The sequence below is a fragment of the Ctenocephalides felis genome, unplaced genomic scaffold (assembly GCF_003426905.1).
Source record: "Ctenocephalides felis isolate EL2017-DRISC unplaced genomic scaffold, ASM342690v1 CF-g0.4_SCAFFOLD_00845, whole genome shotgun sequence".
Taxonomy (NCBI): domain Eukaryota; kingdom Metazoa; phylum Arthropoda; class Insecta; order Siphonaptera; family Pulicidae; genus Ctenocephalides; species Ctenocephalides felis.
The window spans coordinates 13,382,284-13,405,596 of NW_020536999.1; the positions used below are offsets into that span (position 1 = coordinate 13,382,284).

A 23,313-nucleotide genomic window follows, 5' to 3' on the forward strand; every position below is an offset into this window, starting at 1 on the left:
TCACAATTTTCTGAAGTATATTTTATTTCAGGTCAGAGCGCAGCATCTGGAGCGGTCGGTTGACTTCCTGGTGAAAGAATTAAAAGTTTGTACGCCTAAAGAAGCTGACGAAAGGGTTTTCTTCATATCGGCCAAAGAAGTATTGAATGCACGTCTTCAAGAACAGAAAGGGCAACCACCACATTCTGGGGCACTCGCTGATGGTTTTCAGACGCGATATTTTGAATTCCAAGATTTTGAGAGAAAATTCGAAGAATGCATTTCACAGTCTGCAGTCAAAACAAAGTTTGAGCAGCATTCGCAGGGTGGCAAAAACATTGCCATGTGGGTAGAAAACATTAGAAATATAATAATAATTATTAAGAATATATATTTACCTTATATAACTCACTTCATTTCAGCAATGCTTCTCGTATAATTTAATTATTGAAACATTCAGACAAACAGTGTAATTAGTAAAGAATATCAATATGTTTTGTGTTAATTGTTCTTATTATTATTTTACAGTGAAATGGAAAGTACTCTCGACTCAATATACAAACGTGCTGGTACATTGCGTGAAGAAACATTAGAGAAAAAACGAAAGGTATCGGACAGTTTAAATTATACTGAAACTCAACTTATGGCAGCAACTCGAGAAATGAAAGAAAAAATACATGGCATGGTTGAGGATGTCGAACAAAGGGTAGGGGTCAATCTTGTATTATCTTTAATTTAATCATTGATAATATTTTTATTAGGTAATGAAAGAATTTAGTACAGTCTCATAATAGAGAGATCTGATTTTTGCTAATTATTTTTTTTAGCAATATGTTTTAGTATTGAAATTTATAAAATATTTATTTATTTAGGTCTCTAAAGCTTTGTCAGAAGAAATCCGAAGATTGGCCGTTTTAGTCGATGAATTTAGTTTGCCCTTCCATGCTGAGCCTCTGGTTTTAAATGTCTACAAACGAGAATTACATGCCCATGTAGAAAATGGCTTGGGCTCAAATCTTCCTGCCAGATTATCAACTGCTTTGGCAATGAATGTTGAGGCAGCACAGAAGGAAATGTGCGGTAAGTGTTAAAATTAATTTGTAGTAATTATATAAAATAAATTATAGTAATTTTCAAATGTATAATTTAAAGTTATTAACATAGTACCATAGTAACATAGATTTTTAAGTTTTATTGTAGTTCTTTCGATTTTTCTTTTGTGTTAAGTTCTGTGTTTTCTTATTATACATTTCTTAGATGACTTACCTTTATTTCAAGGAATATATTTTAAATTTATCTTAATATATAAGAATAGATTAAAATAGACATGAAAGCAAAAAATTAATAATTAGTTTACTTTAAAAATTTAGTTTTCAACATTAATTTTCTTACTTTATTTGGCACTTTGTGGTACCAATGCAAACCCCTTTTAAATAGATTTGATTCGTCAGATGCTACCTACACCAGATATTTTAAAGGAGGTGCTGGAAAAAGAAGAATATGGTATAAAGAACGTTATGAATTTCTATCAAAAATAAAAAATAGATTTAATGCTAGATAATTATAATTATCCTAGCCAGTAATATTTTCAAAAGACACAGGACTAAAAATAAACAATGCTTGAATTTTAAATATTCATTATAATGCCTATGATGTCATATTTTTGTTTCTAACGGGAAAAATTAAACAAATTCTTTGTTTTAAAAGTTATTTTGTGGTAAAAGAATGTTTATTGTATGCAAAATAAAATATTTTCAGCAAAATGATTTAAATAGCAATGAATTAGTGCTGGTGTTTAAAATGAGGAAAAAAATAAAAATTATCACAATATTTTGCTAATATTTTAATAATTATATATACTTTATTTAAATATTTCAATATTTTAATACCTCAGCTTTTGCATCACTGATAGCAAGAACTGTTGCAGAATGACATTTATCTTATAACTTTATCATTTTCTTCTTAATAAATGCAATTATATATAAGTCTTCTATTTTTTTTCTAGAACGTATGGGTGAACTACTATCAGACTGCCCGAGTGCCAAACAGCAGATTGAATCAGCACCACGAACAGGACCATTCGAAATCCTCTATCGATTGAATTGCGATAACCTGTGTGCAGATTTTACCGAACGATTAGAGTTTAGGTTTTCTTGGGGCATCACTGCCTTATACAACGATTTGCTGGCAACAAGGCTAAATAGATTGGCTATTGCCAACTATCCAGAAGGGGTGAGGAGATAATTGATACAATGAACTTATTCATGATTAATATTTTGTTATTACTTCAGGTTCCAAACCAAGCTATGACTCCAACAGCTTCTGGTGATTATTCTTTAGTATCCCAAAATGGACAGAATTCTGGTGTACCGTGCTAGCATCAGTCTTTTGCGAGATGAATGGGGCATCAATCTCGTGTGGCTGTTGCTTCAATAGGATCCATGGCACTATGGGTGGATTGCTAGTAGCTGGATTTGTAAGTTGTAACAGATGACGTAAATGTTTCATACATTTCATATACTTTATTCTTCATTTTTCTGGTTTATCACAAAGTTATAATGTTATCAATTTTGAAAGATTTGGTGCTTTATTATATAAGTCTTTTTTCCAATTTTAGATGTTGAAAACAGTCGGATGGCGTTTATTAGCAGCAGCAGGAGCCTTGTATGCCAGTGCGTATCTATATGAAAGACTCACATGGACTAATAAAGCAAAAGAAAGAGCCTTCAAGAAACAATACGTTCAACATGCTACCAGAAAACTTAGGCTTATCGTGGATCTTACTTCGGCCAATTGCAGTCATCAAGTTCAACAGTATGTATCAACATATGAAATGTAGTAATAAAACCTAATATAAAGTTATATATTATTTATATAGTATGAGTGCTCTGTTGATCTCAATAGTAATATTTTCTTACACAGATTATTGTCATTTGGCTTTTTTTGCTTATTAAATTTTATATTTTTCAAAATGTAATTTTTGTGTCAATAATTTTGATGCCGTTCTGCACTTATTTTTATTCATTTTGTGTTTCTGTATCATTGATATAAATAACAATTCACTTTTCAGAGAATTATCAAGTACGTTTGCTAGACTTTGTCATTTGGTTGACGAAGCAACTACATCAATGAATAAAGAGCTTTGCTCGCTAGAACAACAAATTTGCAGATTGGAATCACACAGTTCAGAAGCTAAGGTATGTTATTATTTATTCATTCAATTGTTTATTTTTTCAATCATATTAATTTATATATTATGGTGCGATTTGATTTGCAGGTGCTTCGTAATAAAGCAAATTATATAATGAATGAATTAGATTTGTTTGAAGGTAGTTTTCTTAAAATGTGATAGGCAATCATAACGGCAGCTGGACTTAAGGTAATAATAATAACATATTTATGACCTAAATATATATATATATATATATATATATATATATATATATATAATATTACCTTTATTTCAGAGCCTCATCACATTGGAGATTTCTATACTAGGAAATATATAATTTACGAACAAACAATTTATAATAAAAGCTAGTGAAAAGGTAGTGCACATGTAAACACTTTAAAGTGATTTTTGTATATATATGCTTTATAATGTTTGATCATATTTACATACTATAGTATTTCACATTTAAGAACGGAGATGTTTTATATCGATATATCTCTGTTCCATTGTGCCTTACTATGTTTTGTATAATATGCACATATGTATAAATCGACAAAATGTTCAAATATATTTACATATTTATTTATTTATATACATATATATTTGTCTATCAGCTTTGTTGATTAATAAGAGTCCTTTTTGTTGTAATTTGTAGTCAAATTTCCTTACATCATATTAATATGTTTAGTTTGTTCCAATATGTGTTTAGATGTATATTGTTCAAATGTACAAAAGTGTTTAATGTACAAGTTTCGTTATTGTTATTATATTTTTAAGAAATACATATATTTTATGTGTGTACAAAATCACCGCATATTATTAATAATAATTTCATAGTTAGTCACGATTATAAAACTTGAGTAGAATAATAACAATAATTAACTCACGAAATGAGAAGTTTGTTTTTGCTAGAAAATTCGACTTGCTGCTTTGAAATTTGGATAAAGTCTGTATAGTGAGTGTGTATGTGAACCGATATTTGACCGATTTCAAAAATTAAAAGCCATTCGATATGTAACTTTATAAGGACTATTATTAACTTCTCGAAGGAGAAGTTTTTGTTTTCATCAAAAGATCCGATTTGCTAATTTTATGTTTTTCCGACGTTTCAAGACATTCTGAATCGAATGAGACCAAATTTGGAAAAAGTATGTGTGTGTGTGTGTGAACAGATTTTTTACCGTAAATCGACACTTTGTCAAAAACGGCTGGACCGATTTCAAAAATTTAAAAGCCATTCGATGTATCTCGATGAGGTCTATCGTTTGTCAGTTTTGCGCTGCGATCGGTCGAACCATTTCTTTGTAAATGGCAGAAAAGCGAAAACTTTTTCGTCCTCATTTTAGCCGGCAATTCTGAATTGATTTTGAAAATTCAAAAGCCGTTCGAAAGATATTGGTTGGAAATCGTGCTGATTAATTTTTGGTAGAGATCGGCCGCGTCGTTTTCTTGTAATAAAGTGTTAAAAAACAATTTTTCGACGATTTTTATTATTTTTTTGACGGTAGATACCATAGTCTTATAGATCACACTAAAATATTACGACCCTACGACAAGTCGTTTAATTTTAAAACGAGCAGAGTTTTTAATAATAGGAAAATAATAATAATGATTACTAAGAAACATTTTATACAAATAATTTATTGAGAATCTCCACCTATTAAATTAAACTATATTCATATTTAATATTAGATAAATTATAATTTATGGTTTTAATTTTATTTATACAATATGTTGCAAATATATTTTGCGTATATTATGATATATTAATTAAAAATATCATATCTTTATTCAAATGTATTTTGCAGAAAAAGTACTTTTTCTAAAATTAAGGTACGAATGACAAACTTTTGTAAAAGCAATATTTAAAGTTGTTTTTATATATTTCACTGTCTTCGACCGAGTCAATTATCCAAATCTATCATAATTTAGCTCCATCATAAAATCATCTATTACTGCGGTTATCAAATATTTTTACAATTGAAAATTGTGCACGCTGCTACCCCCATTATTATTTTGACCATATTGATATCGGGTCGAAAATTGCGAACAAGCATCATCCATAATTGCTTGTGATGGAACCGCGACCATTCCATGATGGGGCCTAGGGGGTCCCACTGGGTGCCCCATTGGCACTCCGGCGGCCGGAGGTCCTCTTGATACCAGTAATACTGGGTGCAAATTAAGAGATTTACGAGATTCCGTTACGCTGGCCGCATCGGTTATGTAGGCGTTGTTTATTTCACCTGGGATAAAAAAATGTATGCCAAATATTATTGATATTATCATAGTAGTAGCACCAAAAATTGGCATGTAAGAGTCGATTTCCCTTACCCTTGTATACGCTGCCAGGTCTGTTATAAATTCCGTCATCCGCTTGTAGTTTTACGTGTCTCGTAGCTAAAACAAAGGCGAGTCCTGCAAGGGCCAAAGCATCGCAGGCCCCGGCCAGTGCCAAGGCCAAGGCCCAGCGGGGCGAACACGCACCAGGTGCGTAAGCTCCTGCTGATGGGCCGCAGGCCCTACGCACTGCTGGTGCTCCCCAGCCTAGTGGGTGACATAGGGCTCCGGTGGCCATTGTAACGGCTGGAAAAAAGTTGATCAAAAAATATAATAAATAGTATTGTGCATTTAATCAATATTAACCGGGTATGTATGAAAGTAAATATAGTTTACAAGAAATAACTCTTACTAACCAGATACCAATTGCAGCCATCCGCATATGTGGAAAACAGCGGTTGATGGACAGAAGAAAAATAACAGCATGGCAAGAATAGCAAAAGCCGAAGCCACGACGGCAGCCCCCACGAAGACTGTGGCCAACTGAAAGATTCCAGAAGGAAGCTCCGAAAAATCTGCAAGGCGGCCATCGCACGTTTCACCAGCCTAGAAAAAAAAACATACAGTAAGATTAAGTAAGGTAAAAATATTTAATTTTTATTGCTTGCATTTATATAGATCTTTGATTATCTTCGATTTCAACCTCGGCTAACTCGATATTCAGCAGTACGATATCAAATTTCCATTTGTAAATAAAGATAACAAATATAGACTGAAGTGAATATCGTCAATAGCCAATACTTATAAATATGCCATAAGATTTTGTATTTTTAAAGTCTAGATTTTATCTTATAGTCCATTGCAGGACAGTTGTAAAATTAAGTATATTAAACCTAAAAAAACACTAGTGGATAAACCATATCTATAATGTATATAGCGCAAACAGCTCCCAATGTCGCTCAGACAGCTCGATAACAAGCAGTATAATATAAAACTTGAACTTGTATATATAGCACAAACAAGTTCTGCGTTTGATTTCAACCTTTGCCAACTCGATATCAAGCAGTATGATATAAAATTTCTTAGTTTTGAAGTAATCTTTAAGATTGGAACCTGCTTTCGAGGCTTCAAAAAATCGCTTTTTTGAGGAATTTTTTGGGAAGGAAATAAATATTTAATTAAAACGAAACTTGCAAGATTTATTGTCAAATATTTCAACAATCTTCTCAATTTTTTCCATTAAAATATATGTCATAATAATATGCCGGGTACAAACATTTTGCCGATGCGCCACGAGCGTGCAGGTTTCATCTGGCGGGAAAGATGCAGGTCACAATTTACATCCGAAACAAAAAAATCAAAATAAATATATATTTTGAATAGTACATATAGATTCTAGTTGAACCTAAAAAATCCAGGAAAAAACTGGAAACTTACCAATTTTTCGCATCTTAAAAAAAAACTTGTATTTTTATACAAAAATTCCGCGTTAGATTGTTTAAAAAAGGGTTAATTATAACTTTTTTTATGTTTTTTTAGGTTCAACTAGAATAGAATTTAATCCTGAATATAATAAATTTTGTTTCGTTTCGATAGGACGTTTAGTTTTTCCCCTATCTTTTCCGCCAGCTAGGAAGAATCGAAAAAATTCAAAACCGAAAAATCGTGAGTCGAAGCTTTCGTTCCGTTGGTATAAATGTTTGACGCTTGCTGTCTATTTCTTCTGTAATTCCGAAAATAATTTGAATTTGTTTCTGAAATTTTAGGGATATATTCTTGGCTAATTTTGGAAGATATTTTTGCGAAAAAAATCGATTCTTTTAAGCCTCTAAAACAGGCTCCCCTCTTAAGTGAATATTGAGAACATATATAAGCGCCAACACTGGTAGATGGCCAGAAGAGTTTGTATTTCTAAAGCAATTTTTAATCAGCAAGTTTTACTTCAGACATAGCAAACAATTTAACTTCTGCATAATTATGCAAATACATGAAGAGAAATAATCTTGTGTAAGAAATACTAGAAAAGTAATTGTTAAAAACCAATTCCATATTCCCACGGTAATAGTTCACATAAAAATTTCTACATTTCAATTGCTGAGTACATGATTGTACAATATAGGATTATTTCTATCACTTTTTACAACATTTTTAATAATAATACTTTTCTTTTAATATTTAGTTTTTTAAAATGCGAAATTGAAAAACGCATACCACCCTAAATTTTTACCCTCCTACCGCAGATCACTGTTTGTAATAGTCAATTATAATTGAACTATTGTCGTCTTTTTGTGAACATTTTTCGGTTTATTTCGATAAGAAATTTCTTTAAAAAATAAATTTTCTATTTTATTTTAGAAATTTGTTATTATTTACTTATTTATTTTTAAACATATATGTAGCCGACAGAATAGTCTCAAGAGGACTTAAAAATAATAAATATAGAGTATAATACATAATGCACTTAAAAGCACAAAATTACATAATACAGAATGTAATAATATTATTTAATTACATAGAATAAAAAAAAAGTAAAAGATATTTGAAAATAAATAAAAAGGTTTGCAGATGTTGATTATTTAATGAAGTGAGTTGTTATGAATAACTATTTTATTATTAATTAAGTTTAAGTTAGAGAACATAAGTAGAATAGGCGAATTTAATAGAGAATCAGATTTAGGAGTAGGATAATTGAAAAATAATTGTGAACGCGAAGATAGCCTAGGAACATTAAAGGATAGTTGGTTAAGAATTAGAAGAGAGTCTATATGGCATTATTGCAAAGTTTAAATAAGAACATAATAGTACTGAAAAATTGACATGTTCTATTATCTTCATATTTGAACTTTGAAATAATTATTATTTATCAATTTCAATTACAACTTACATCAGTCGTGGTCGTGCAGGCGCTCCACAGTCCAAATCTGGCAGGATACTCCCCTTCGGAGTCTCCGAGCCAGTCGGGGGTCAAAAAAGCCACCAGGGAAATTATGAAATGGCAAACCGTGAAAATTGCCCACAAAACGCCCACGGCTTTCGAATTTCGCGCGTATCGGGCGGCGTGCACATGGGAGGCGTCTACGTACTCCACAGTCGAACCCATAATTAATTAAACTTTAAAAAAATAATAATAGAAAATTTTTAATATTAATAATTTTTAATAAATTTTATGCAGTAGAACACAAATGTTTTAATAGTATTATTTTAAGCACCAACGTACACTTTACAAAAATTTGTAGAGTTTTTGTAATTTACAGAGAATATTTATCTTATTAGAGCTTGAGCTAATAATTAATTTTTGTTTGAGTTAATAATTTTTGATTCAGACAAAATTAAGTTCAATGGCCAATAAACTTAATATACATATAAAAATAAAATAGTACAATTTTTGATTTACACAAGAACTTCGAAACTTATTTGAAATTATTTTAAAATTTGTAAAATAATATTTAGTTTGGAATATTGATCTCAGTATTGAAGACTGATTAAATAATGTTATTTTTGGGAAAATACTGAATTTTGATCTTGAGACTATATTTTTTATTAAGTAAAGTTAAACTTGGCAAAATTTTTGATCTGCACAAGAACTTAGAAAGCTATTTAAAAATTATTTTCAATTTGTGTAATACTGTATTAATATTAGTGTAATATAATATTTAGTTCATTATAAATTAATATTATTTTCTTAATATTAATCTCAGTATTATAAATTTATTAAATAATGTTATTTTCGGGAAAATACTGAACAATTATTATTAATTTGTGAAATAAACTTTGTTTGATCTCGAAATTAATATTTTATTAATTAACGTAAGTTTCTAAATTATTTGTTATTTTTAAAATAAATCTCAAAAAATTAAAGGAAATTAAATATTTATTAAATAATGTTAAGCTTAGGAAAAATTCTAAATAAATATTTGCAATTTTCAAAACAAATATTGTTTTTGAACTTATGGTCTCAAAAATAAATATTTTATAATTTAAAAAAAATTGTAAAATTTTTAATTATATAAAATATTTAAATGTTTTAATATATTATATTTATTTTTTATATATATAAACAGTTAAAAATATAACTGCGATTAAAATTAAAAAAAATCTTGAACAAGCATTTGAGTATTAGTTATAAAATTGCCATTAATTTATTACGAATTAATTTTTAACTCTTGATGGGACTTTAAATTTTTAATAGCCATATTATTCACTTTGTTCATGTTTTGTATATACTTAATATTATCTAATTTTTTTTTTTTTATTATATTATTGTTCACTTTTTTATTTCTTCACTTTACACAATGGTATGTAAATTGCAACTTGTTGCACAACTTTTTTGCAATAAAACTTGCAAACACAAATTTGTTAATTTGTATATAATTAGGACACTGGCATATTTAATACAATATTCAGTACACATTAATATTTTTATAGTTTATTAAATGTATATAATAATTTATATATTTATTTATCACATCCGACATTTCAACATTTAACTTTCTTTTATCACTGGTTGGCGATATGTTGTATCTGTTCCTGGTTGGCACTGGTTCATTAGTTTTATTTATTAATTAATTTATGATCGGTATCGATTTTGGTGGTGACACCGTTTTTAGTTGATAATTTAATTTGACAGCAGAAATACAGTTAACTTCTAAGGCAAGATATTTCTTGCTTTAGATAGAATCTTCAAATGAAGGAAAGTTTGTTTGTGTTGGTGATTTGGGTTTGACTATATGAAGACAGGGTTGGGTGAAGTTATAGTAATAGTTAGTTGTAAACTTTGTTTCATATACAGGGTGGCCCAGAACTCAACGTCAACAAAGGGGTCGTAATAAGCATTAAACAAATTAGAATTTTTATAACTTCCCTTATAGAAATCGCAAAAAATCAAGAAATTCTTTTTATATATCTTTACGTTTCAAAGGTTTCTGAATATTTTGACATACCTTAGAAGAAATAGGTATACGAAATACGTATTGATAAGGAGACGTGCTGATTAGTTTTTGGCGAAGACAAGTCGAGCATTTTAATTCTTTGTTTTTAATTTTGGATTTTTGTTTTAGATATCCCTGTACCACAAGTTAGTCGTTTGTATGTTGCTTCGAACGTATTCTTGTCCACGATTCGTTTCCCCTTCTTCGTCCTTGGCTGTTCTGCTTCTTTCTTACCTGGTTCACCTGTGTGATGAAACATTTTACTCCATTGGCGTAGAATAAATAATATTGCCTATTTATTTTATAAACAATATCTTGGTAAAATGATTCAATTTTTCTAACATTTTTCGAAGAGTGATTAATTGTACAAAAATCTAAACTGAAATTTTGCATATCTTTAAGTTTCAGAGGTTTCTGAGCATTTTGGAATACCATAGAATTAATAAACATTTTTTTGCTTACGTTTTTGAGAGCACAAATCAACCGATTTGAATGATTTGATTAGTGTTGACGGGAAGATGTGCTGACTACTTTCTGGCAAAGGCAGTTTCAGTCGTTTCAAAGTTACTAGGCAAAGAATGCAGAAAATAAGAATTAGATTTTTCGAGAACGAGACATCCGATTAGATTGAATCAAAATCCTACCCTTAAGGTACGTTTTCATGCATCACTATTTTTTATTAACTTTTCGTATGGTGTCGCAAATCGCAAAAAATCGATACAAATTTTTGTCGACGATTTCGGGACCACCGATCAATCGATTTGAATGATTCAAAAAACATTCGATTCGTATCGATGTGGAGACGTACTGATTAGTTTTTGGTATAGGCAGATCCAGCTGTTTCGAAGATAAAGAGCAAAAAGTGCAGAAACTCCGAATAGATCCTAGACATTCGCTCACAGCGTTGCGCGTGAGCATGTCGTTATAGCTGAGTTGATTGGCGCGTCACCGCAATTTTCGTTCGTGTTAGTAGATAAGAAAGTCAAAACTGATCGGGTTCGAATTCCACGTCTGTAAAGTTTTTAAAAAAATTTTAATACTTTTTATGTTTGTACAGTTGATACTACATGAACAATTTCAAATTGTTATCTCTGAGCATATATTTCGCAAACGAAAAATTTAGATTTATTATCTTATCTAATTAGATTTTGTTTATATATATTTCAATCAAACATATATAAACAACGTCGTCTAATCTAACAAGTTTCTACATTTTGTCTACAAGGAACAAATAATAAAAATTCTAGTTTTTATAATATTTATTCATAGACATTTTTGTTGACTGATTATTTTTATTCTTCGAATGTTTAATTACGGTACGGGAAGTTCAAGCAATTTGCCTAAAGGTAGTTTTTTTTTATTTATCTACGCCACTGGTTTTTCTTGCTTACCTTTCTCTATTGAAAGCAACTTCAGGTATTTCACACGCGCGCCGCCATCGTGCTTTGCGGAAACTTGCGCAACTAATTTGACACAAGTCAAATGTCAACCCGACATTATAATGTTTTTATTTACATTTTTACACAAAACTAAACGTTTATAATTATGTAGTGCCTCCAAAATCTAATTCCGGTGTTTTTAAAAAACAGATAAGTTATTTAATTTGTTTTCCACGTTTTTACAGTTTTAAGTTAAATCCTTTCTCGTTATGAATTTCAACTTCAATCAATTTGACAGTTGACATTTTTTGTTTACACTTTAGAAAAATCGAAATATTTCTGTGATTGATTGAGGATTAATTAAAGGAGTTTTGTTATTGTAATGAATAGTTTGAATGCTTTTCAACAAGATGATGTGGTACAAAAGCAAGATTTTCAATATAAAAAACGAACTGAAAATGGGTAAGAATTACATTTTCAATTAGCACGATTTAATGAGTTTATAGTTAAAATTTTGTTTTCTCGACGTTTCAAGTCATTCTGAATCGTGTGAGAGCAAATTTGATTTAGTTATGTATGGCATCGTGTTTAAAGGCAAATTGCAGTACCGAAACAAAATTTATTCTATCAGATTTAAAATGCAGGACATTGTCTAATATTTGCAAGAACTATATAAACTGAAGTGCAAAGTTAAAATTATTTAATAAGTATATAAGTGAGCTTTAGAATTTTAGCCAGAAATAAAATTAAAATCTGAAATATTTTCGATATAGAAAAAAAATTCAAAATTTCAAATTCTAAAAGTAATTGTTTTGTCAACACAAGCAGAACCTTTTTTGAATCATTCAATTGGAATGCTTAGTTCTCTCAAAAACTGCAATTTTTTGCACATTAAGCTCCACAGTATCTCTGAAATGGCTGAACCTGCCTTTGCCAGAAACTAATTATTACTTCTCCCCATCATTACGAGTTGAATGTTTTTTTAATCATTCAAATCAGATACTCCGTTCTCTCAAAAACACGATTTCAATTTCCTGCATTCTTTGCTCCGTATCTCCGAAAAGACTGGACCTGCCTCTGCCAAAGACTAATCAGCACATCTCCCTATAAATAGAAATCGAAAAAATCAATTTTAGATCATGATTTTTAGAAGATACAATGGATGAAATGAAATGTGTTAAATAAATTAATTTGTCTACATAATTACAATCAGAAGCATTCTCTACGTTTCAGAGGTTTCTGAACATTTTGTAATACCTTAAAACGGATGTATGTGTGTATGTTCGGATATAAAATTTCGTCGACGATTTCAAGAAGACGTTTCAACCGATTTGAATGATTCAAAAAACATTCGATTCCTATTGATAAGGAGACGTGCTGATTAGTTTTTGTAAAGGCAGGTTCAACCCTTTTGAAGATACGGGAAAAATAGAGCCAAAAATGGTAATTCAGTTTTTGAGAGAATGGAGCGTCCGATTTCAATAATTCAAAAACATTTTACTTGTATGGACAAAATGAAGAACTGATTGAATTTTTGGGAAGGCAGATCTAGCGGTTACGGCGATCGAGTGATGAATGTAAAAAGAAAAGCCATTTGTCGGTCAAAAATGATCATTAGACATAAGCACATCAAATTATCAGATATTTTATAGAGATTTTAGTAATAATTATTAATTTTGTTTACATTTCTATGGGTTCCGTACCAATTTTTAGTATAAAATTTCTATCTCATTTTTTATTCGCTGAGCAGTATAGCTTAATAATCCAGTATATATTCCTGTGTTAAAGGAGACCTAGCATTGTTAAATATTTGCCCAGTGCTTCCAGATTCAATAATTTTGCCACTATGAAAAAACACAACACTATCAGATAACTTTCTGGCATGTTTCATTGAATGAATTATGTTTTTTTTTAAGAATGTTGCTCGAGATCCACCACACCGTGGTCGGCGAAACGGGCGACATCCGAAGAATCAAATTCTTCCTGGTCGCCTTCGACTACGACGAGGAGCGGTTGGCCGCCTGCGACCGCAAAGGAAACATCTTCGTGATCGATTTGAAGGCGAGTCAATTGTGGACGCTGCCGACGACGGGCAAGGTGACGGCCCTTGCCTACGCCTGCCATGTGAAGAATTTGATTTTGACCGCCTCCAAAGATGGACTCATTCATGTTAGAGATATAGGTGAGGTTCTAAAGTTATTCATGGGGCATAACAATATAGAACTAGTGGGGCGCATGGCATCGTGCCTTAAGGCAAATTGTTGGAACTTCCCGTACCATAATTAAACATTCTAAGAATAAAAATAATCAGTCAACAAAAATGTCTATGAATAAATATTATAAAAACTAGAATTTTCATTATTTGTTCCTTATAGACAAAATGTGAAAACTTATTAGATTAGACGACGTTTTGTTTATATATGTTTGAATGAAATATATATAAATAAAATCCAATCAAGCGTACTTATTGTGAGATTGAACATATTTTATTTCAAATGCATCAATTTTTCGTTCGCGAAATATATGCACTGATTGTGAGTTAACAATTTTAAATAGTTCATATAGCATCAACTATACAAACATAAAAAGTATTCCAAAATTTTAAAAAATGATTTTACTGGCGTGGAATTCGAACCCGATCATTTTTGACTTTCTTATCTATTAACGCGAACGAAAATTGCATTCACGCGCCAACCAACTCAGCTATAACTACATGCTCACGCACAACGTTATGAGCGGATATCTAGGGTCTAATAGGAATTTCTGCACTTTTTGCTCTTTATCTTCGAAACGGCTGGACCTGCCTATATCAAAAACTAATCAGTACCTCTCCACATGAATACGAATCGAATGTTTTTTGAATCATTCACATCGACCAATTTCTTCTCTCAGAACCTGCCATTTCTTGCACTTTTTGCTCCGTATCGTCGAAACCGCTAGACCTGCCTTCGCTAAAAACTAATCAGCACGCCTCTATAAATAACTAGTGGGGCGCATGGCATCATGCCTTTAGGCAAATTGCTGGAACTTCCCGTACCAAAAAAAATTTTTTTTTAAATGATTAACATTGGTACGGAACCTATAGGAATGTAAACCAAAATTATACTTATTGGTAAAATCTCTATAAAATATCTGATAATTTGATGTGCATATGTCTAATGATCATTTTTGACCGCCAGATGGCACTTTTTTACTTTTATTACTAGATCTCCGAAACCGGTAGGCCTGCCTTCATGAAAATTTGATCAGTTCTTCATCTTGTTAATACAAGTAAAATGTTTTTTAAATTATTCAAATCGGACGCTCCGTTCTCTCAAAAACTGAGTTACCGTTCTTGACACTTTTTGCCTCATATACGAGTATCGTATTCGGAGCGGCTAGCCCGCCTTCGCAAAAAACTAATCTGCACGTCTCCTTATCAATACGAATCGAATGTTTTTTGAATTATTCAAATCGCTTTATGCGTGTTCCCGAAATCGTCGACGAAAATTTGTATCTGAACACACATACACACACGCACACACATACACACATACACACATACATTCATTTTTTCTAAGATATGCCAAAATGTTCAGAAGGTTTTGAAACGTAAAGATCTATAAAAAATTTCATTCTCAATTTTTTTGCGATTACTATAACTTGCTCTACGGGAAGTTAAAGAGTTCCCAGACTTATACTACTACTATTTTTTTTATGATCACATGTCTGTGATCAACAGATGGCCCTCTGTGCCCTTTGTGCTTCGACGCACGTTTCACAATATACTACAGGTAAAACTAGGCAGACCGTTTAGAACCGTTTAGCATACTTACCTGGCGTGGGGAGTACCGTGATCAACAAGGCGGTTTCCCCAGGGCGAGGTCTGGCCATTGCACTTAGGTTGGATTGACCCCTGTGATTGTCCCTAATGTGGATAACTCGGGCGCGTAATTTTTGGTAGTCGGGACTGCGTACGCGCTGTCCCGGTAATAATCAAATTATCACTGAAAACATAAGAATAAAGAGCATATAAAGTGTTAAGGCGCGATGCTTAAAAAATTACTTCGACGTCTAACTGGGTGTTGTCGATTTGCTTATCCTAACCACTACACTTTTAAATTTGTTCTATAATTGAACTCCTGGTGTGATCGGTGATTATTACTTAAAATGCGACATTTTATATTAATATATACATGGTCTGTTCAAAAAGTACCCGGAATTACTAATAATTAAATTTCGCGGGTCTGGAGTGTCTGATTGTCAAAATTTTTTTTTTATTGTGTTGGTATACATGCCCCTAAAGTATGATGAAATTTTCAGCTATATTCACTGTTTACTTTGTCTGTGGTAGTCGCTAAGGTTCGACGTGTTTTTCTGAGCTCGGCGATTTTTACAATGGAAGAATTGAAAAGTCAAAGAATTTGTATTGAATTTTGCGTAAAAAATGAAATAGTGTTGCAAAGTGCAAAAATTCACCAGATATGGCTCCGTGTGACTTATTCCTATTCCCAAAGTTGAAGAGACCCATGAAAGGACGGCGGTTTTCCTCGATTGAAGAAAATCGCTGAGAGTGCTCAAGGACATATCAAAAAGTGAATATCAAGGGTGCTTCGAAAATTGGAAAAAACGCTGGCATAAGTGTATTATATCTGGGGGGGACTACTTTGAAGGGGACCACATTAATGTAGACGAATAAATAAATATTTTTTTGAAAAAACGAAAATTCCGGGTACTTTTTGAACAGACCTCGTATATATATATATATATATATATATATATATATATATATATATAAGAAAATATGATGAGTATAATGGCATTAGATAGTTGGTATTTCTATACTGAGCTCTGAACTTATACTGAATAAAAATTAGTAAAAATTAACATTAATAATATTAGCCCCGCCCGTAAGAGGTGGTTACATTAATTTGTACATCTACGGGGGAGTCCAACATTTTTGAAAACATTTAATTTTCTTCGAATATTTCATTACGGTTCGGAAAGTTCCCTCAATTTGCCTTAAGGCACGATACCATACACCACTAGTTAAATATTACTTTTGCAGATAATGGTTCGGTGATTGAAGTAATGGAGGGCCATAAGGATAAGGTGATGAGTTTCAGTTTCGATATGGAATATTTTTGCTTATCAGCTTCCACGTCCGAAGCGTTTGTATGGGATTTGCAAACTTATGGAATTGTTCACAAAGTAAACCTGAAATCGAACGCCAATATTGTACAAGTGAGTATACTTATACGTTAGACCTATAGTAATAGATTAGTGACATGTTTTTTTTCTATTTTTCAGGCTATGTTTATACCTATCCGGCACGATTTAGTAGCTCTATTCTCAGACGATGTCCTCCACGTCTGGAACCATGATACTTTTGAACCACGCAAAAAAATTACATCGTTCAGCACAAAATTCGCAAATGCAAATTCTTTAGCCAGTTCCAAAGATGGTAGAACACTTATAATCAGTGGAGCCGGTGATTACATAGCCCTTTACGATACCGAAACGTGGCAACCACTGAAACAAATTTGTTTGAACAATGTAGAAATCGTCCAGATAATGTTTATACCCCAAACGTTCGATTTGGGGGCTAGTAAAATCTTGGCAGTGTTAACTAGTGATTCTACCCTCCATGTGGTAAATACTGAAAGCAGTATGTTGCTGCAGAAGGTCTCGACTAAGGATGCAGTAAAATTTTTGTGTTCGGAAAATGGCAAGTATCTATGCTGCTTGTCCAGGATGGGTGAAGTGCATGTTTATAATGTGAAGCAGATGTTTGGGAAATATAAAGGCGAACCAATAAGTTTGCCCAGTGAGAATAGTTTGAAATTTGTGAGAAGTTGTGAGAGTTTCAGAAGACTTGAAAATCAGGGTGATGATAATGGTGTTTCTGCAATGGCTAGCAGGAAGGCGAACAGGTTGCGGCTAATACAGGACGAGGTAATAATAATTATTATTTTTTATTTTATTTTATTTTTATTTTTAAATATATAGCCCACAGATTTCTTCCAAGAGGACCAATAATACAATTATTTTACGTAATGAATAACAATTAAAATATATACAAAATTGCAATATATAGTTATTAACATCAAATGCTTAACATAAAATTACATATAACGCAGAATGTAACAATATTATTTATAAACAGAATAAGATAAAATAATGAGATATTTGAAAAGAAAATATAAAGGTTAACTTGTGCAGATGGAGATTATTTGATTAGGTGAAGTGTTGTGAATATCTATGTCATTATTAATTAAGTTAAAGTTAGAGGACATAAGTAGAATAGGCAAATTTAAGAAAGAATTAGATTTAGGAGTAGGATAATTGAAAAATAATTGTGAACGCGTAGATAGCCTTAGAACATTAAAGGATAGTTGGTTAGGAATAAGAGGACAGTCTATAGAATTATTGCAAAGTTTAAATAAGAACATAATTGTACAGACATGTCGACGTGAGGCAAGGGAAGGAATACCAAATTCTTTTAGTAAAGTGTTGTGGTCAAAGCCACGTTCAGGGTAAATTTTATATGTTTTATAATAAAGGTATTTCAGAAATTTTCGCTGAACCTTCTCTATCGCATCAGAGTTGTTGATTTGATGAGGATACTAAATAATCGAACCATATTCTAATTTTGAACGTACATTAGAATAGTACATGCAAAGAAGTGCATTGTTAGAATTGAATTGTTTACAATTTTTCAGTATCAAACCTAAAGATTGATGTGCTCTATTACAAATATCAGTTATATGATCAGTGAAAAACAAACCAGAATCAAATAAAACTCCTAAGTCTGATATTTTATTACATCTATCAATGCTGGTGTTAGAAATTTTATAATCAAAATTAGCTTATGTGAAAAACTAAGAATCTTGCACTTTGATATATTTAAAAGTAATTTGTTATAGACACACCAAGAGTGGAAAGAGTCAAGTTGAGACTGTAATAATAAGCAGTCATCAATAGAATTTATTTTGAGATATAATTTGAGATCATCTGCAAATAATAAATGTGGACAGCTAATAATTTTAGATAAGTCATTAATAAAAATAATAAATAGTAGTGGACCAAGAATGGATCCCTGAGGAACACCTGAACTGATTTTTTAACTGTTTATGATTATGAAGATAACTTTTAAAAAAATAAATAAGTGAAAAATAAATACCTATCTTAGATAATTAATTTATTATAATAATCGCACAATTTTTTTACTTTATTTTACTATTAGCTCAAGAAGACTTTAAGCATCAAGAAACTCAGACCGATTCTTCTCCAATACCAGGAGTATCCTGACAAGCACAGAAATCTAATCTGGCGTTTTCTTCTTAAACTTCCAAACAACTTTACAGTTTATAAATCTTTGGCAGATCGTGGCCTGCACAACAGTTTCAAAAACTTGGAACAAACCCATCCGATGAAAAGTGTACGTACCATGAGAAACATGAAAACTGTCTTATCCATATTGGCACATTGGTGTCCATTGTTTGCTCAAGTCGAATATTTACCATCGTTGATATTTCCTTTTGTCAAGATTTTCGAGAATAATTCCTTGGTAACGTTTGAAGCTATATACACAATTTTGGTGAACTACTGCCAATTTTGGTTTGAGTACCATCCTTTGCCTCCGGCCAATATTTTATTGATTGTTGAGAACGTTATAGGAGAGCATTGTGAAATGTTGATAAATTACTACGATGATTTACAAATAACGCCACAGGAATATGCTTGGCCTATTTTGAGTACTGGTTTTTCTGAAATTTTGGATACGAATCAGTGGTGCAGTCTTTGGGACAACATTTTGACCAACGATACTTGTTTTTTACTCTTGGCAGTCGCTGCTTACAATATAGTCCAGAAAAACGTTATCGTACAACACAAAACCAAACAGGATTGTTGTGATTTCTTTCGCACCCAGAACCATTTTGACATGTCCTTGTTTATCAAACTTATATACGAATTGGATAAGAGCACATCGGATGATAATCATCCAAAGTATTTTTAAAAGACTTTGAATCTTTACCAAATGATACATATACAGTGTTCACGGGGTATCCTAAAGGCATAGTTGAATATCAGATGGATAATTTGGACAGGATTGAACGTGAGGAGCAGGAAATTCTGAGGCAGGAGATGGAGGCTTTGGAGAAAATCAAATGCCAGCAGGACAGGATCAGGGATGGAATCAGCAAGGAGGAGCATGCTAAAAGACTAGAAGGTAAGATAAAGAAATAGTAATAATAGACTTGCAAAATTCATTTCAAGATAATTCTTATAAATTTATTTCTATTTCAATTTATTAATAAGTTTTCATGTTTCAGCACTTGGATACAAATGCAAACGACTAATCGAAGAACAGGAAAAACGTTTATCCGAAAGGAGATTTGGTATCTTGGATATTCAGAAGGATTTAGAAGTCAGCGAAAGGATATTGCACACTGATGCTCGAACCAGGCTGCTTACTGAAGAGGCCAATCGCAGAGCATTTGAGAAGTGGAAGCAGGCACAGACATCAGAGAATAAGGTAACTTGGAAACTAGAACCAACTAGAAGAAAATTTTAAGTAATTAAGTTAATTTTATATATTATTTTAGAAAACTGGTAGAGTCACCGAACACACAATGATGGAGGATCTGCATGTACGTTACAACCGATTGCTGGACAGGCAGCTAGAGCTGGAGGCAAAAATGGAAAGAAATCCAAGACATGATGTTTGTAATAGATTAAGGAAGACATCTGATTTTATTAATAGTTTGCCAAATAAGGAACGTAGTAAGACGGTTTGCTTTAATCCGCAATCCAGTAGAGATTGGTATTTATAAAATAATAGAGGGTGTTCTAGTCTACAATTGCTAGGAAATGGATTTGTTTTTGGGATATTTTTAATGTTTAACTGTTCAAGAATATGTGTACGGAAGGATTGTTTAAAATTTGAGGTATTTTCAGAGATATAGCTGTTTAATCACGATCACGATAATTTTCCTATCTTTTTCGATACGATACCCACGATTTCTCAACTTCTACTGGACCGATTTCCTTGAAATGTTTACAGAGTCTTTTTATTGACTTCTCTTCAGTATGAAATATTCCCAATCGCTCATTCCCAAATTCCGATTTGTACTATTCTTAAAAAATTCGAGATTATCAAATAAAGTTGTAACTAGTGGTGTATGGCATCGTGCCTTAAGGCAAATTGCTGGAACTTTCCGTACAATAATGAAATATACTTAGAATAAAATTTAGTAAACAAAATATTGTTTGGAAATCAAAACAAAAAATGAAAAAAAAGGTTTTTCCCAAAAGCAATCGTTTCGTCTACTCAAGCAAAACGTCTTTTGGATCATTCAAATCGGATGCTCCGTTTTCTAAAAAACACAATTTCTATTTTCTGCACTCTTTACTCCGTATCTCCGAAACGGCTGATCCTGCCTTTGCCAAAAAATAATTAGCACATCTCTCTATCAATACTATAACTTACCCTACAGAAAGTTAAAAAGTCTTTATAACATTGTGATGAAAACTATCATAACCGTCCTCCCTCTATTTATTACAGTTTTTATTTTTTTTCCTAGTTCGATAATTTAATGCCAACGTCCGATGCAGTGTTTCGATTGAAAACTGTTAAAAATTTGTTAGACGAAGCCGAACAAGAACTATTCAAAGTATCGTCCAGTACACACATTGATCCATATCATCCATATACTGGTAATGGATTCAGACCAAGTAAGCAATAAAAAAAAAATTGATTGATATAACAAATTATCTGGGATAAATATAATAAGATTCCGGGTAATAGATAGAAATTTTCACTGTTTTTACTACCAATAAACAAGCATAAGAATGCGTTGCCATGACAACGCTATCCTATGAGGAAGAATTGCTCCATAATTGTTATTCCCAATATTGTTTCTTAATTTTGTTCTTATAGCGGATCTAAATATTTCCATTATTCTTTAGTATACATATATCTATTAGATTCGTTAATTATAATTATATTATATATAGTATTTAACTATTATAAATAAATAACATTTTCAGATAGTGCATGTACAAACATCGGATACAAGTTTGTCTGAGAGGCGTAATTTTTAATAACGATTGTGATATTAATGTAGTCAACCGTATTTTGTATTTGCATAATTTTTGTAAGCAATATTTTTTTACTTAAGTTTTAATTATTTATATTTTAATAAAAAATATATAGCAGCAATAAATACTGTTGCGATTAAATAATGGCGATTTTTAATTTGTGGTATAAATTTAATGATGTTAAATAAATATGGAACTTACCGTACCGTAAATAAAATTTCGAAAAATAAAAATAATCAATAATTGTTTAAAATAATTTCAAATAGATTATTTATTTTAAATGCATACCGAAAACTCATAAGTGCCTATTAAAATTGGTATATATGTTTGTTTTTAGGAAATTTATTCAATTTTTTTTTAAATTTGTTCTTATTTGATAATTTTGAAATTTTTAGGAATTCGAAATGTTTTGGAATTTTAAAAATTATGAAATTTTTTGAGAATTCGGAAAATTCGGATGTTTTTTTATTTTTTATTTTCAAACTTTTGCAAAAAACGTTTTTTTCAAATTTTGATATTTTTCGAAATTTAGTTCTTTTTTGAGAATGATGAAAAATTTCGAAAATTTGAGTTTTTTGAAACTTTAATTTTTCTTGAAAATTTCTAATTTTTTTCAAATTTTCAAAACTACGAAATTTTTTGTAAAACTATTTTTTGCACACCGTCTACAAAGCAAAAGGTTCTTTGAATTAATCTAATCAGGATCGGGAGTTATTTAAAACTTGTATACATAAAAATATTTAATATTTGGCACATAATACATTAACAAGGTTTTGTAAAAAAATTAAGTAACAATAAATATATAAAAATGCTAAGAAGTATAATATTGGTATTATAATATTTAAATGCATGAAAGCAGATATGTAGATAAATACTTCTATGTTAGATTTAATATTTTCTAGACATTCGATTTACTGAGGTATTTGTTTTCTCAGAACTTTTTTGTAGTTTCTGAGTTTTAATCACAGTATGTAATAAGGGAATGAACAGGTACAGAAACTTTATCTTTGCCATTCAAGTCTTTTAACTCCATTACGACTAAACATTGCACGACATCTGCTTGCACTTTTTGTAATAAATCAACTGCAGCAGCCATAGTACCTGTAATAAAACATTATTTAAATTGTAAAATAAATATTCAAGTTAATAACAAATTACCTCCGTTGCTAAAAGATCATCAACTACTAAAACTTTTTGTCCGGGCATTATGCTGTCTGTTTGCAAAAGATCATCAACTACTAAAACTTTTTGTCCGGGGGCATTATGCTGTCTGTTTGCAACTCAAAAACATCCTAAATTATACATACATGTATTAATACAAAAAATTTCCATATTCCATTATTTATTACCTCTCCATATTCTAATTGATATGAGACACTTGCAGTCTTTCCAGCAATTTGCCTTTTTTTCTTATCGGTACACAACCTATTCCCAGTTCTGCAGCGATTAACATGCAAAATAGGAATCCTCTTGCTTCTAAACCGACTACACA

At 31.2% G+C, this 23,313-nt stretch overlaps 6 protein-coding genes and 1 non-coding gene across 7 annotated transcripts in view; 5 read left to right on the plus strand and 2 right to left on the minus strand.

Moving 5' to 3' along the window:
• Positions 1-2,357, plus strand: part of LOC113378146 (transmembrane GTPase Marf-like) — a 4,834-nt gene extending 2,477 nt beyond the window's left edge. The window contains exons 2-6 of the mRNA XM_026618673.1: positions 32-324; positions 508-685; positions 852-1,059; positions 1,985-2,211; positions 2,271-2,357. Of these exons, the coding sequence (XP_026474458.1) occupies positions 32-324; positions 508-685; positions 852-1,059; positions 1,985-2,211; positions 2,271-2,357 (993 nt within the window). The remainder of the gene's footprint in view (positions 1-31; positions 325-507; positions 686-851; positions 1,060-1,984; positions 2,212-2,270) is intronic.
• A 17-nt stretch (positions 2,358-2,374) lies between these two features.
• LOC113363349 (transmembrane GTPase Marf-like) lies at positions 2,375-3,620 on the plus strand. The gene is made up of 5 exons (XM_026605841.1): positions 2,375-2,455; positions 2,597-2,793; positions 3,050-3,176; positions 3,257-3,358; positions 3,447-3,620. Exons 1-4 carry the CDS (start codon positions 2,375-2,377, stop codon positions 3,326-3,328), a joined length of 477 nt encoding a protein of 158 aa, XP_026461626.1. The 3' UTR covers positions 3,329-3,358; positions 3,447-3,620.
• A 1,505-nt stretch (positions 3,621-5,125) lies between these two features.
• Positions 5,126-8,531, minus strand: LOC113378156 (LHFPL tetraspan subfamily member 3 protein-like). The gene is made up of 4 exons (XM_026618683.1): positions 8,316-8,531; positions 5,848-6,037; positions 5,486-5,737; positions 5,126-5,397 (listed from the first exon to the last, which is right to left on the minus strand). The coding sequence occupies exons 1-4, from the start codon at positions 8,529-8,531 to the stop codon at positions 5,126-5,128; spliced, it is 930 nt and encodes a 309-aa protein (XP_026474468.1).
• Positions 8,532-12,120: 3,589 nt separating this feature from the next.
• Positions 12,121-19,737, plus strand: LOC113378165 (TBC1 domain family member 31-like). The gene is made up of 5 exons (XM_026618691.1): positions 12,121-12,200; positions 13,655-13,920; positions 16,786-16,961; positions 17,028-17,672; positions 18,964-19,737. Exons 1-5 carry the CDS (start codon positions 12,121-12,123, stop codon positions 19,735-19,737), a joined length of 1,941 nt encoding a protein of 646 aa, XP_026474476.1.
• LOC113364462 lies at positions 15,546-15,707 on the plus strand. The gene has a single exon (XR_003366159.1). It is a non-coding gene; the product is annotated as a U1 spliceosomal RNA (small nuclear RNA).
• Positions 19,738-19,766: 29 nt separating the features above from the next.
• On the plus strand, positions 19,767-20,631 carry LOC113363346. Its single transcript, XM_026605838.1, has 3 exons — positions 19,767-19,950; positions 20,054-20,256; positions 20,327-20,631. The coding sequence occupies exons 1-3, from the start codon at positions 19,812-19,814 to the stop codon at positions 20,552-20,554; spliced, it is 570 nt and encodes a 189-aa protein (XP_026461623.1). The 5' UTR covers positions 19,767-19,811; the 3' UTR covers positions 20,555-20,631.
• A 1,945-nt stretch (positions 20,632-22,576) lies between these two features.
• On the minus strand, positions 22,577-23,310 carry LOC113378174 (adenine phosphoribosyltransferase-like; the record flags this gene model as incomplete). The annotated part of the gene is given in 5 exon segments (XM_026618702.1): positions 22,577-22,922; positions 23,033-23,081; positions 23,084-23,113; positions 23,171-23,214; positions 23,217-23,310. Coding segments are annotated over 5 exon segments (360 nt in total), but the record flags the coding sequence as incomplete, so codon positions are not given.
• Positions 23,311-23,313: the final 3 nt, after the last annotated feature.

Excerpts from the sequence above, each read along its gene's own strand:
- LOC113378165 (XM_026618691.1), top strand. The coding sequence starts at position 12,121 with ATGAATAGTTTGAATGCTTTTCAACAAGATGATGTGGTACAAAAGCAA. Across the intron at positions 12,201-13,654 it reads AAAAAACGAACTGAAAATGG|AATGTTGCTCGAGATCCACC; the intron begins GTAAGAATTACA and ends TTTTTTTTTAAG. Across the intron at positions 17,673-18,963 it reads TGCGGCTAATACAGGACGAG|CTCAAGAAGACTTTAAGCAT; the intron begins GTAATAATAATT and ends TTTTACTATTAG.
- LOC113378156 (XM_026618683.1), bottom strand. The coding sequence starts at position 8,531 with ATGGGTTCGACTGTGGAGTACGTAGACGCCTCCCATGTGCACGCCGCC. Across the intron at positions 6,038-8,315 it reads CCTGCACGACCACGACTGAT|GCTGGTGAAACGTGCGATGG; the intron begins GTAAGTTGTAAT and ends TTTTTTTTCTAG. Across the intron at positions 5,738-5,847 it reads ATGGCTGCAATTGGTATCTG|CCGTTACAATGGCCACCGGA; the intron begins GTTAGTAAGAGT and ends ACTTTTTTCCAG.
- LOC113363349 (XM_026605841.1), top strand. The coding sequence starts at position 2,375 with ATGAATGGGGCATCAATCTCGTGTGGCTGTTGCTTCAATAGGATCCAT. Across the intron at positions 2,456-2,596 it reads GATTGCTAGTAGCTGGATTT|ATGTTGAAAACAGTCGGATG; the intron begins GTAAGTTGTAAC and ends TTCCAATTTTAG. Across the intron at positions 3,177-3,256 it reads CACACAGTTCAGAAGCTAAG|GTGCTTCGTAATAAAGCAAA; the intron begins GTATGTTATTAT and ends TTTGATTTGCAG.
- LOC113363346 (XM_026605838.1), top strand. The coding sequence starts at position 19,812 with ATGGATAATTTGGACAGGATTGAACGTGAGGAGCAGGAAATTCTGAGG. Across the intron at positions 19,951-20,053 it reads GCATGCTAAAAGACTAGAAG|CACTTGGATACAAATGCAAA; the intron begins GTAAGATAAAGA and ends TTCATGTTTCAG. Across the intron at positions 20,257-20,326 it reads CACAGACATCAGAGAATAAG|AAAACTGGTAGAGTCACCGA; the intron begins GTAACTTGGAAA and ends ATATTATTTTAG.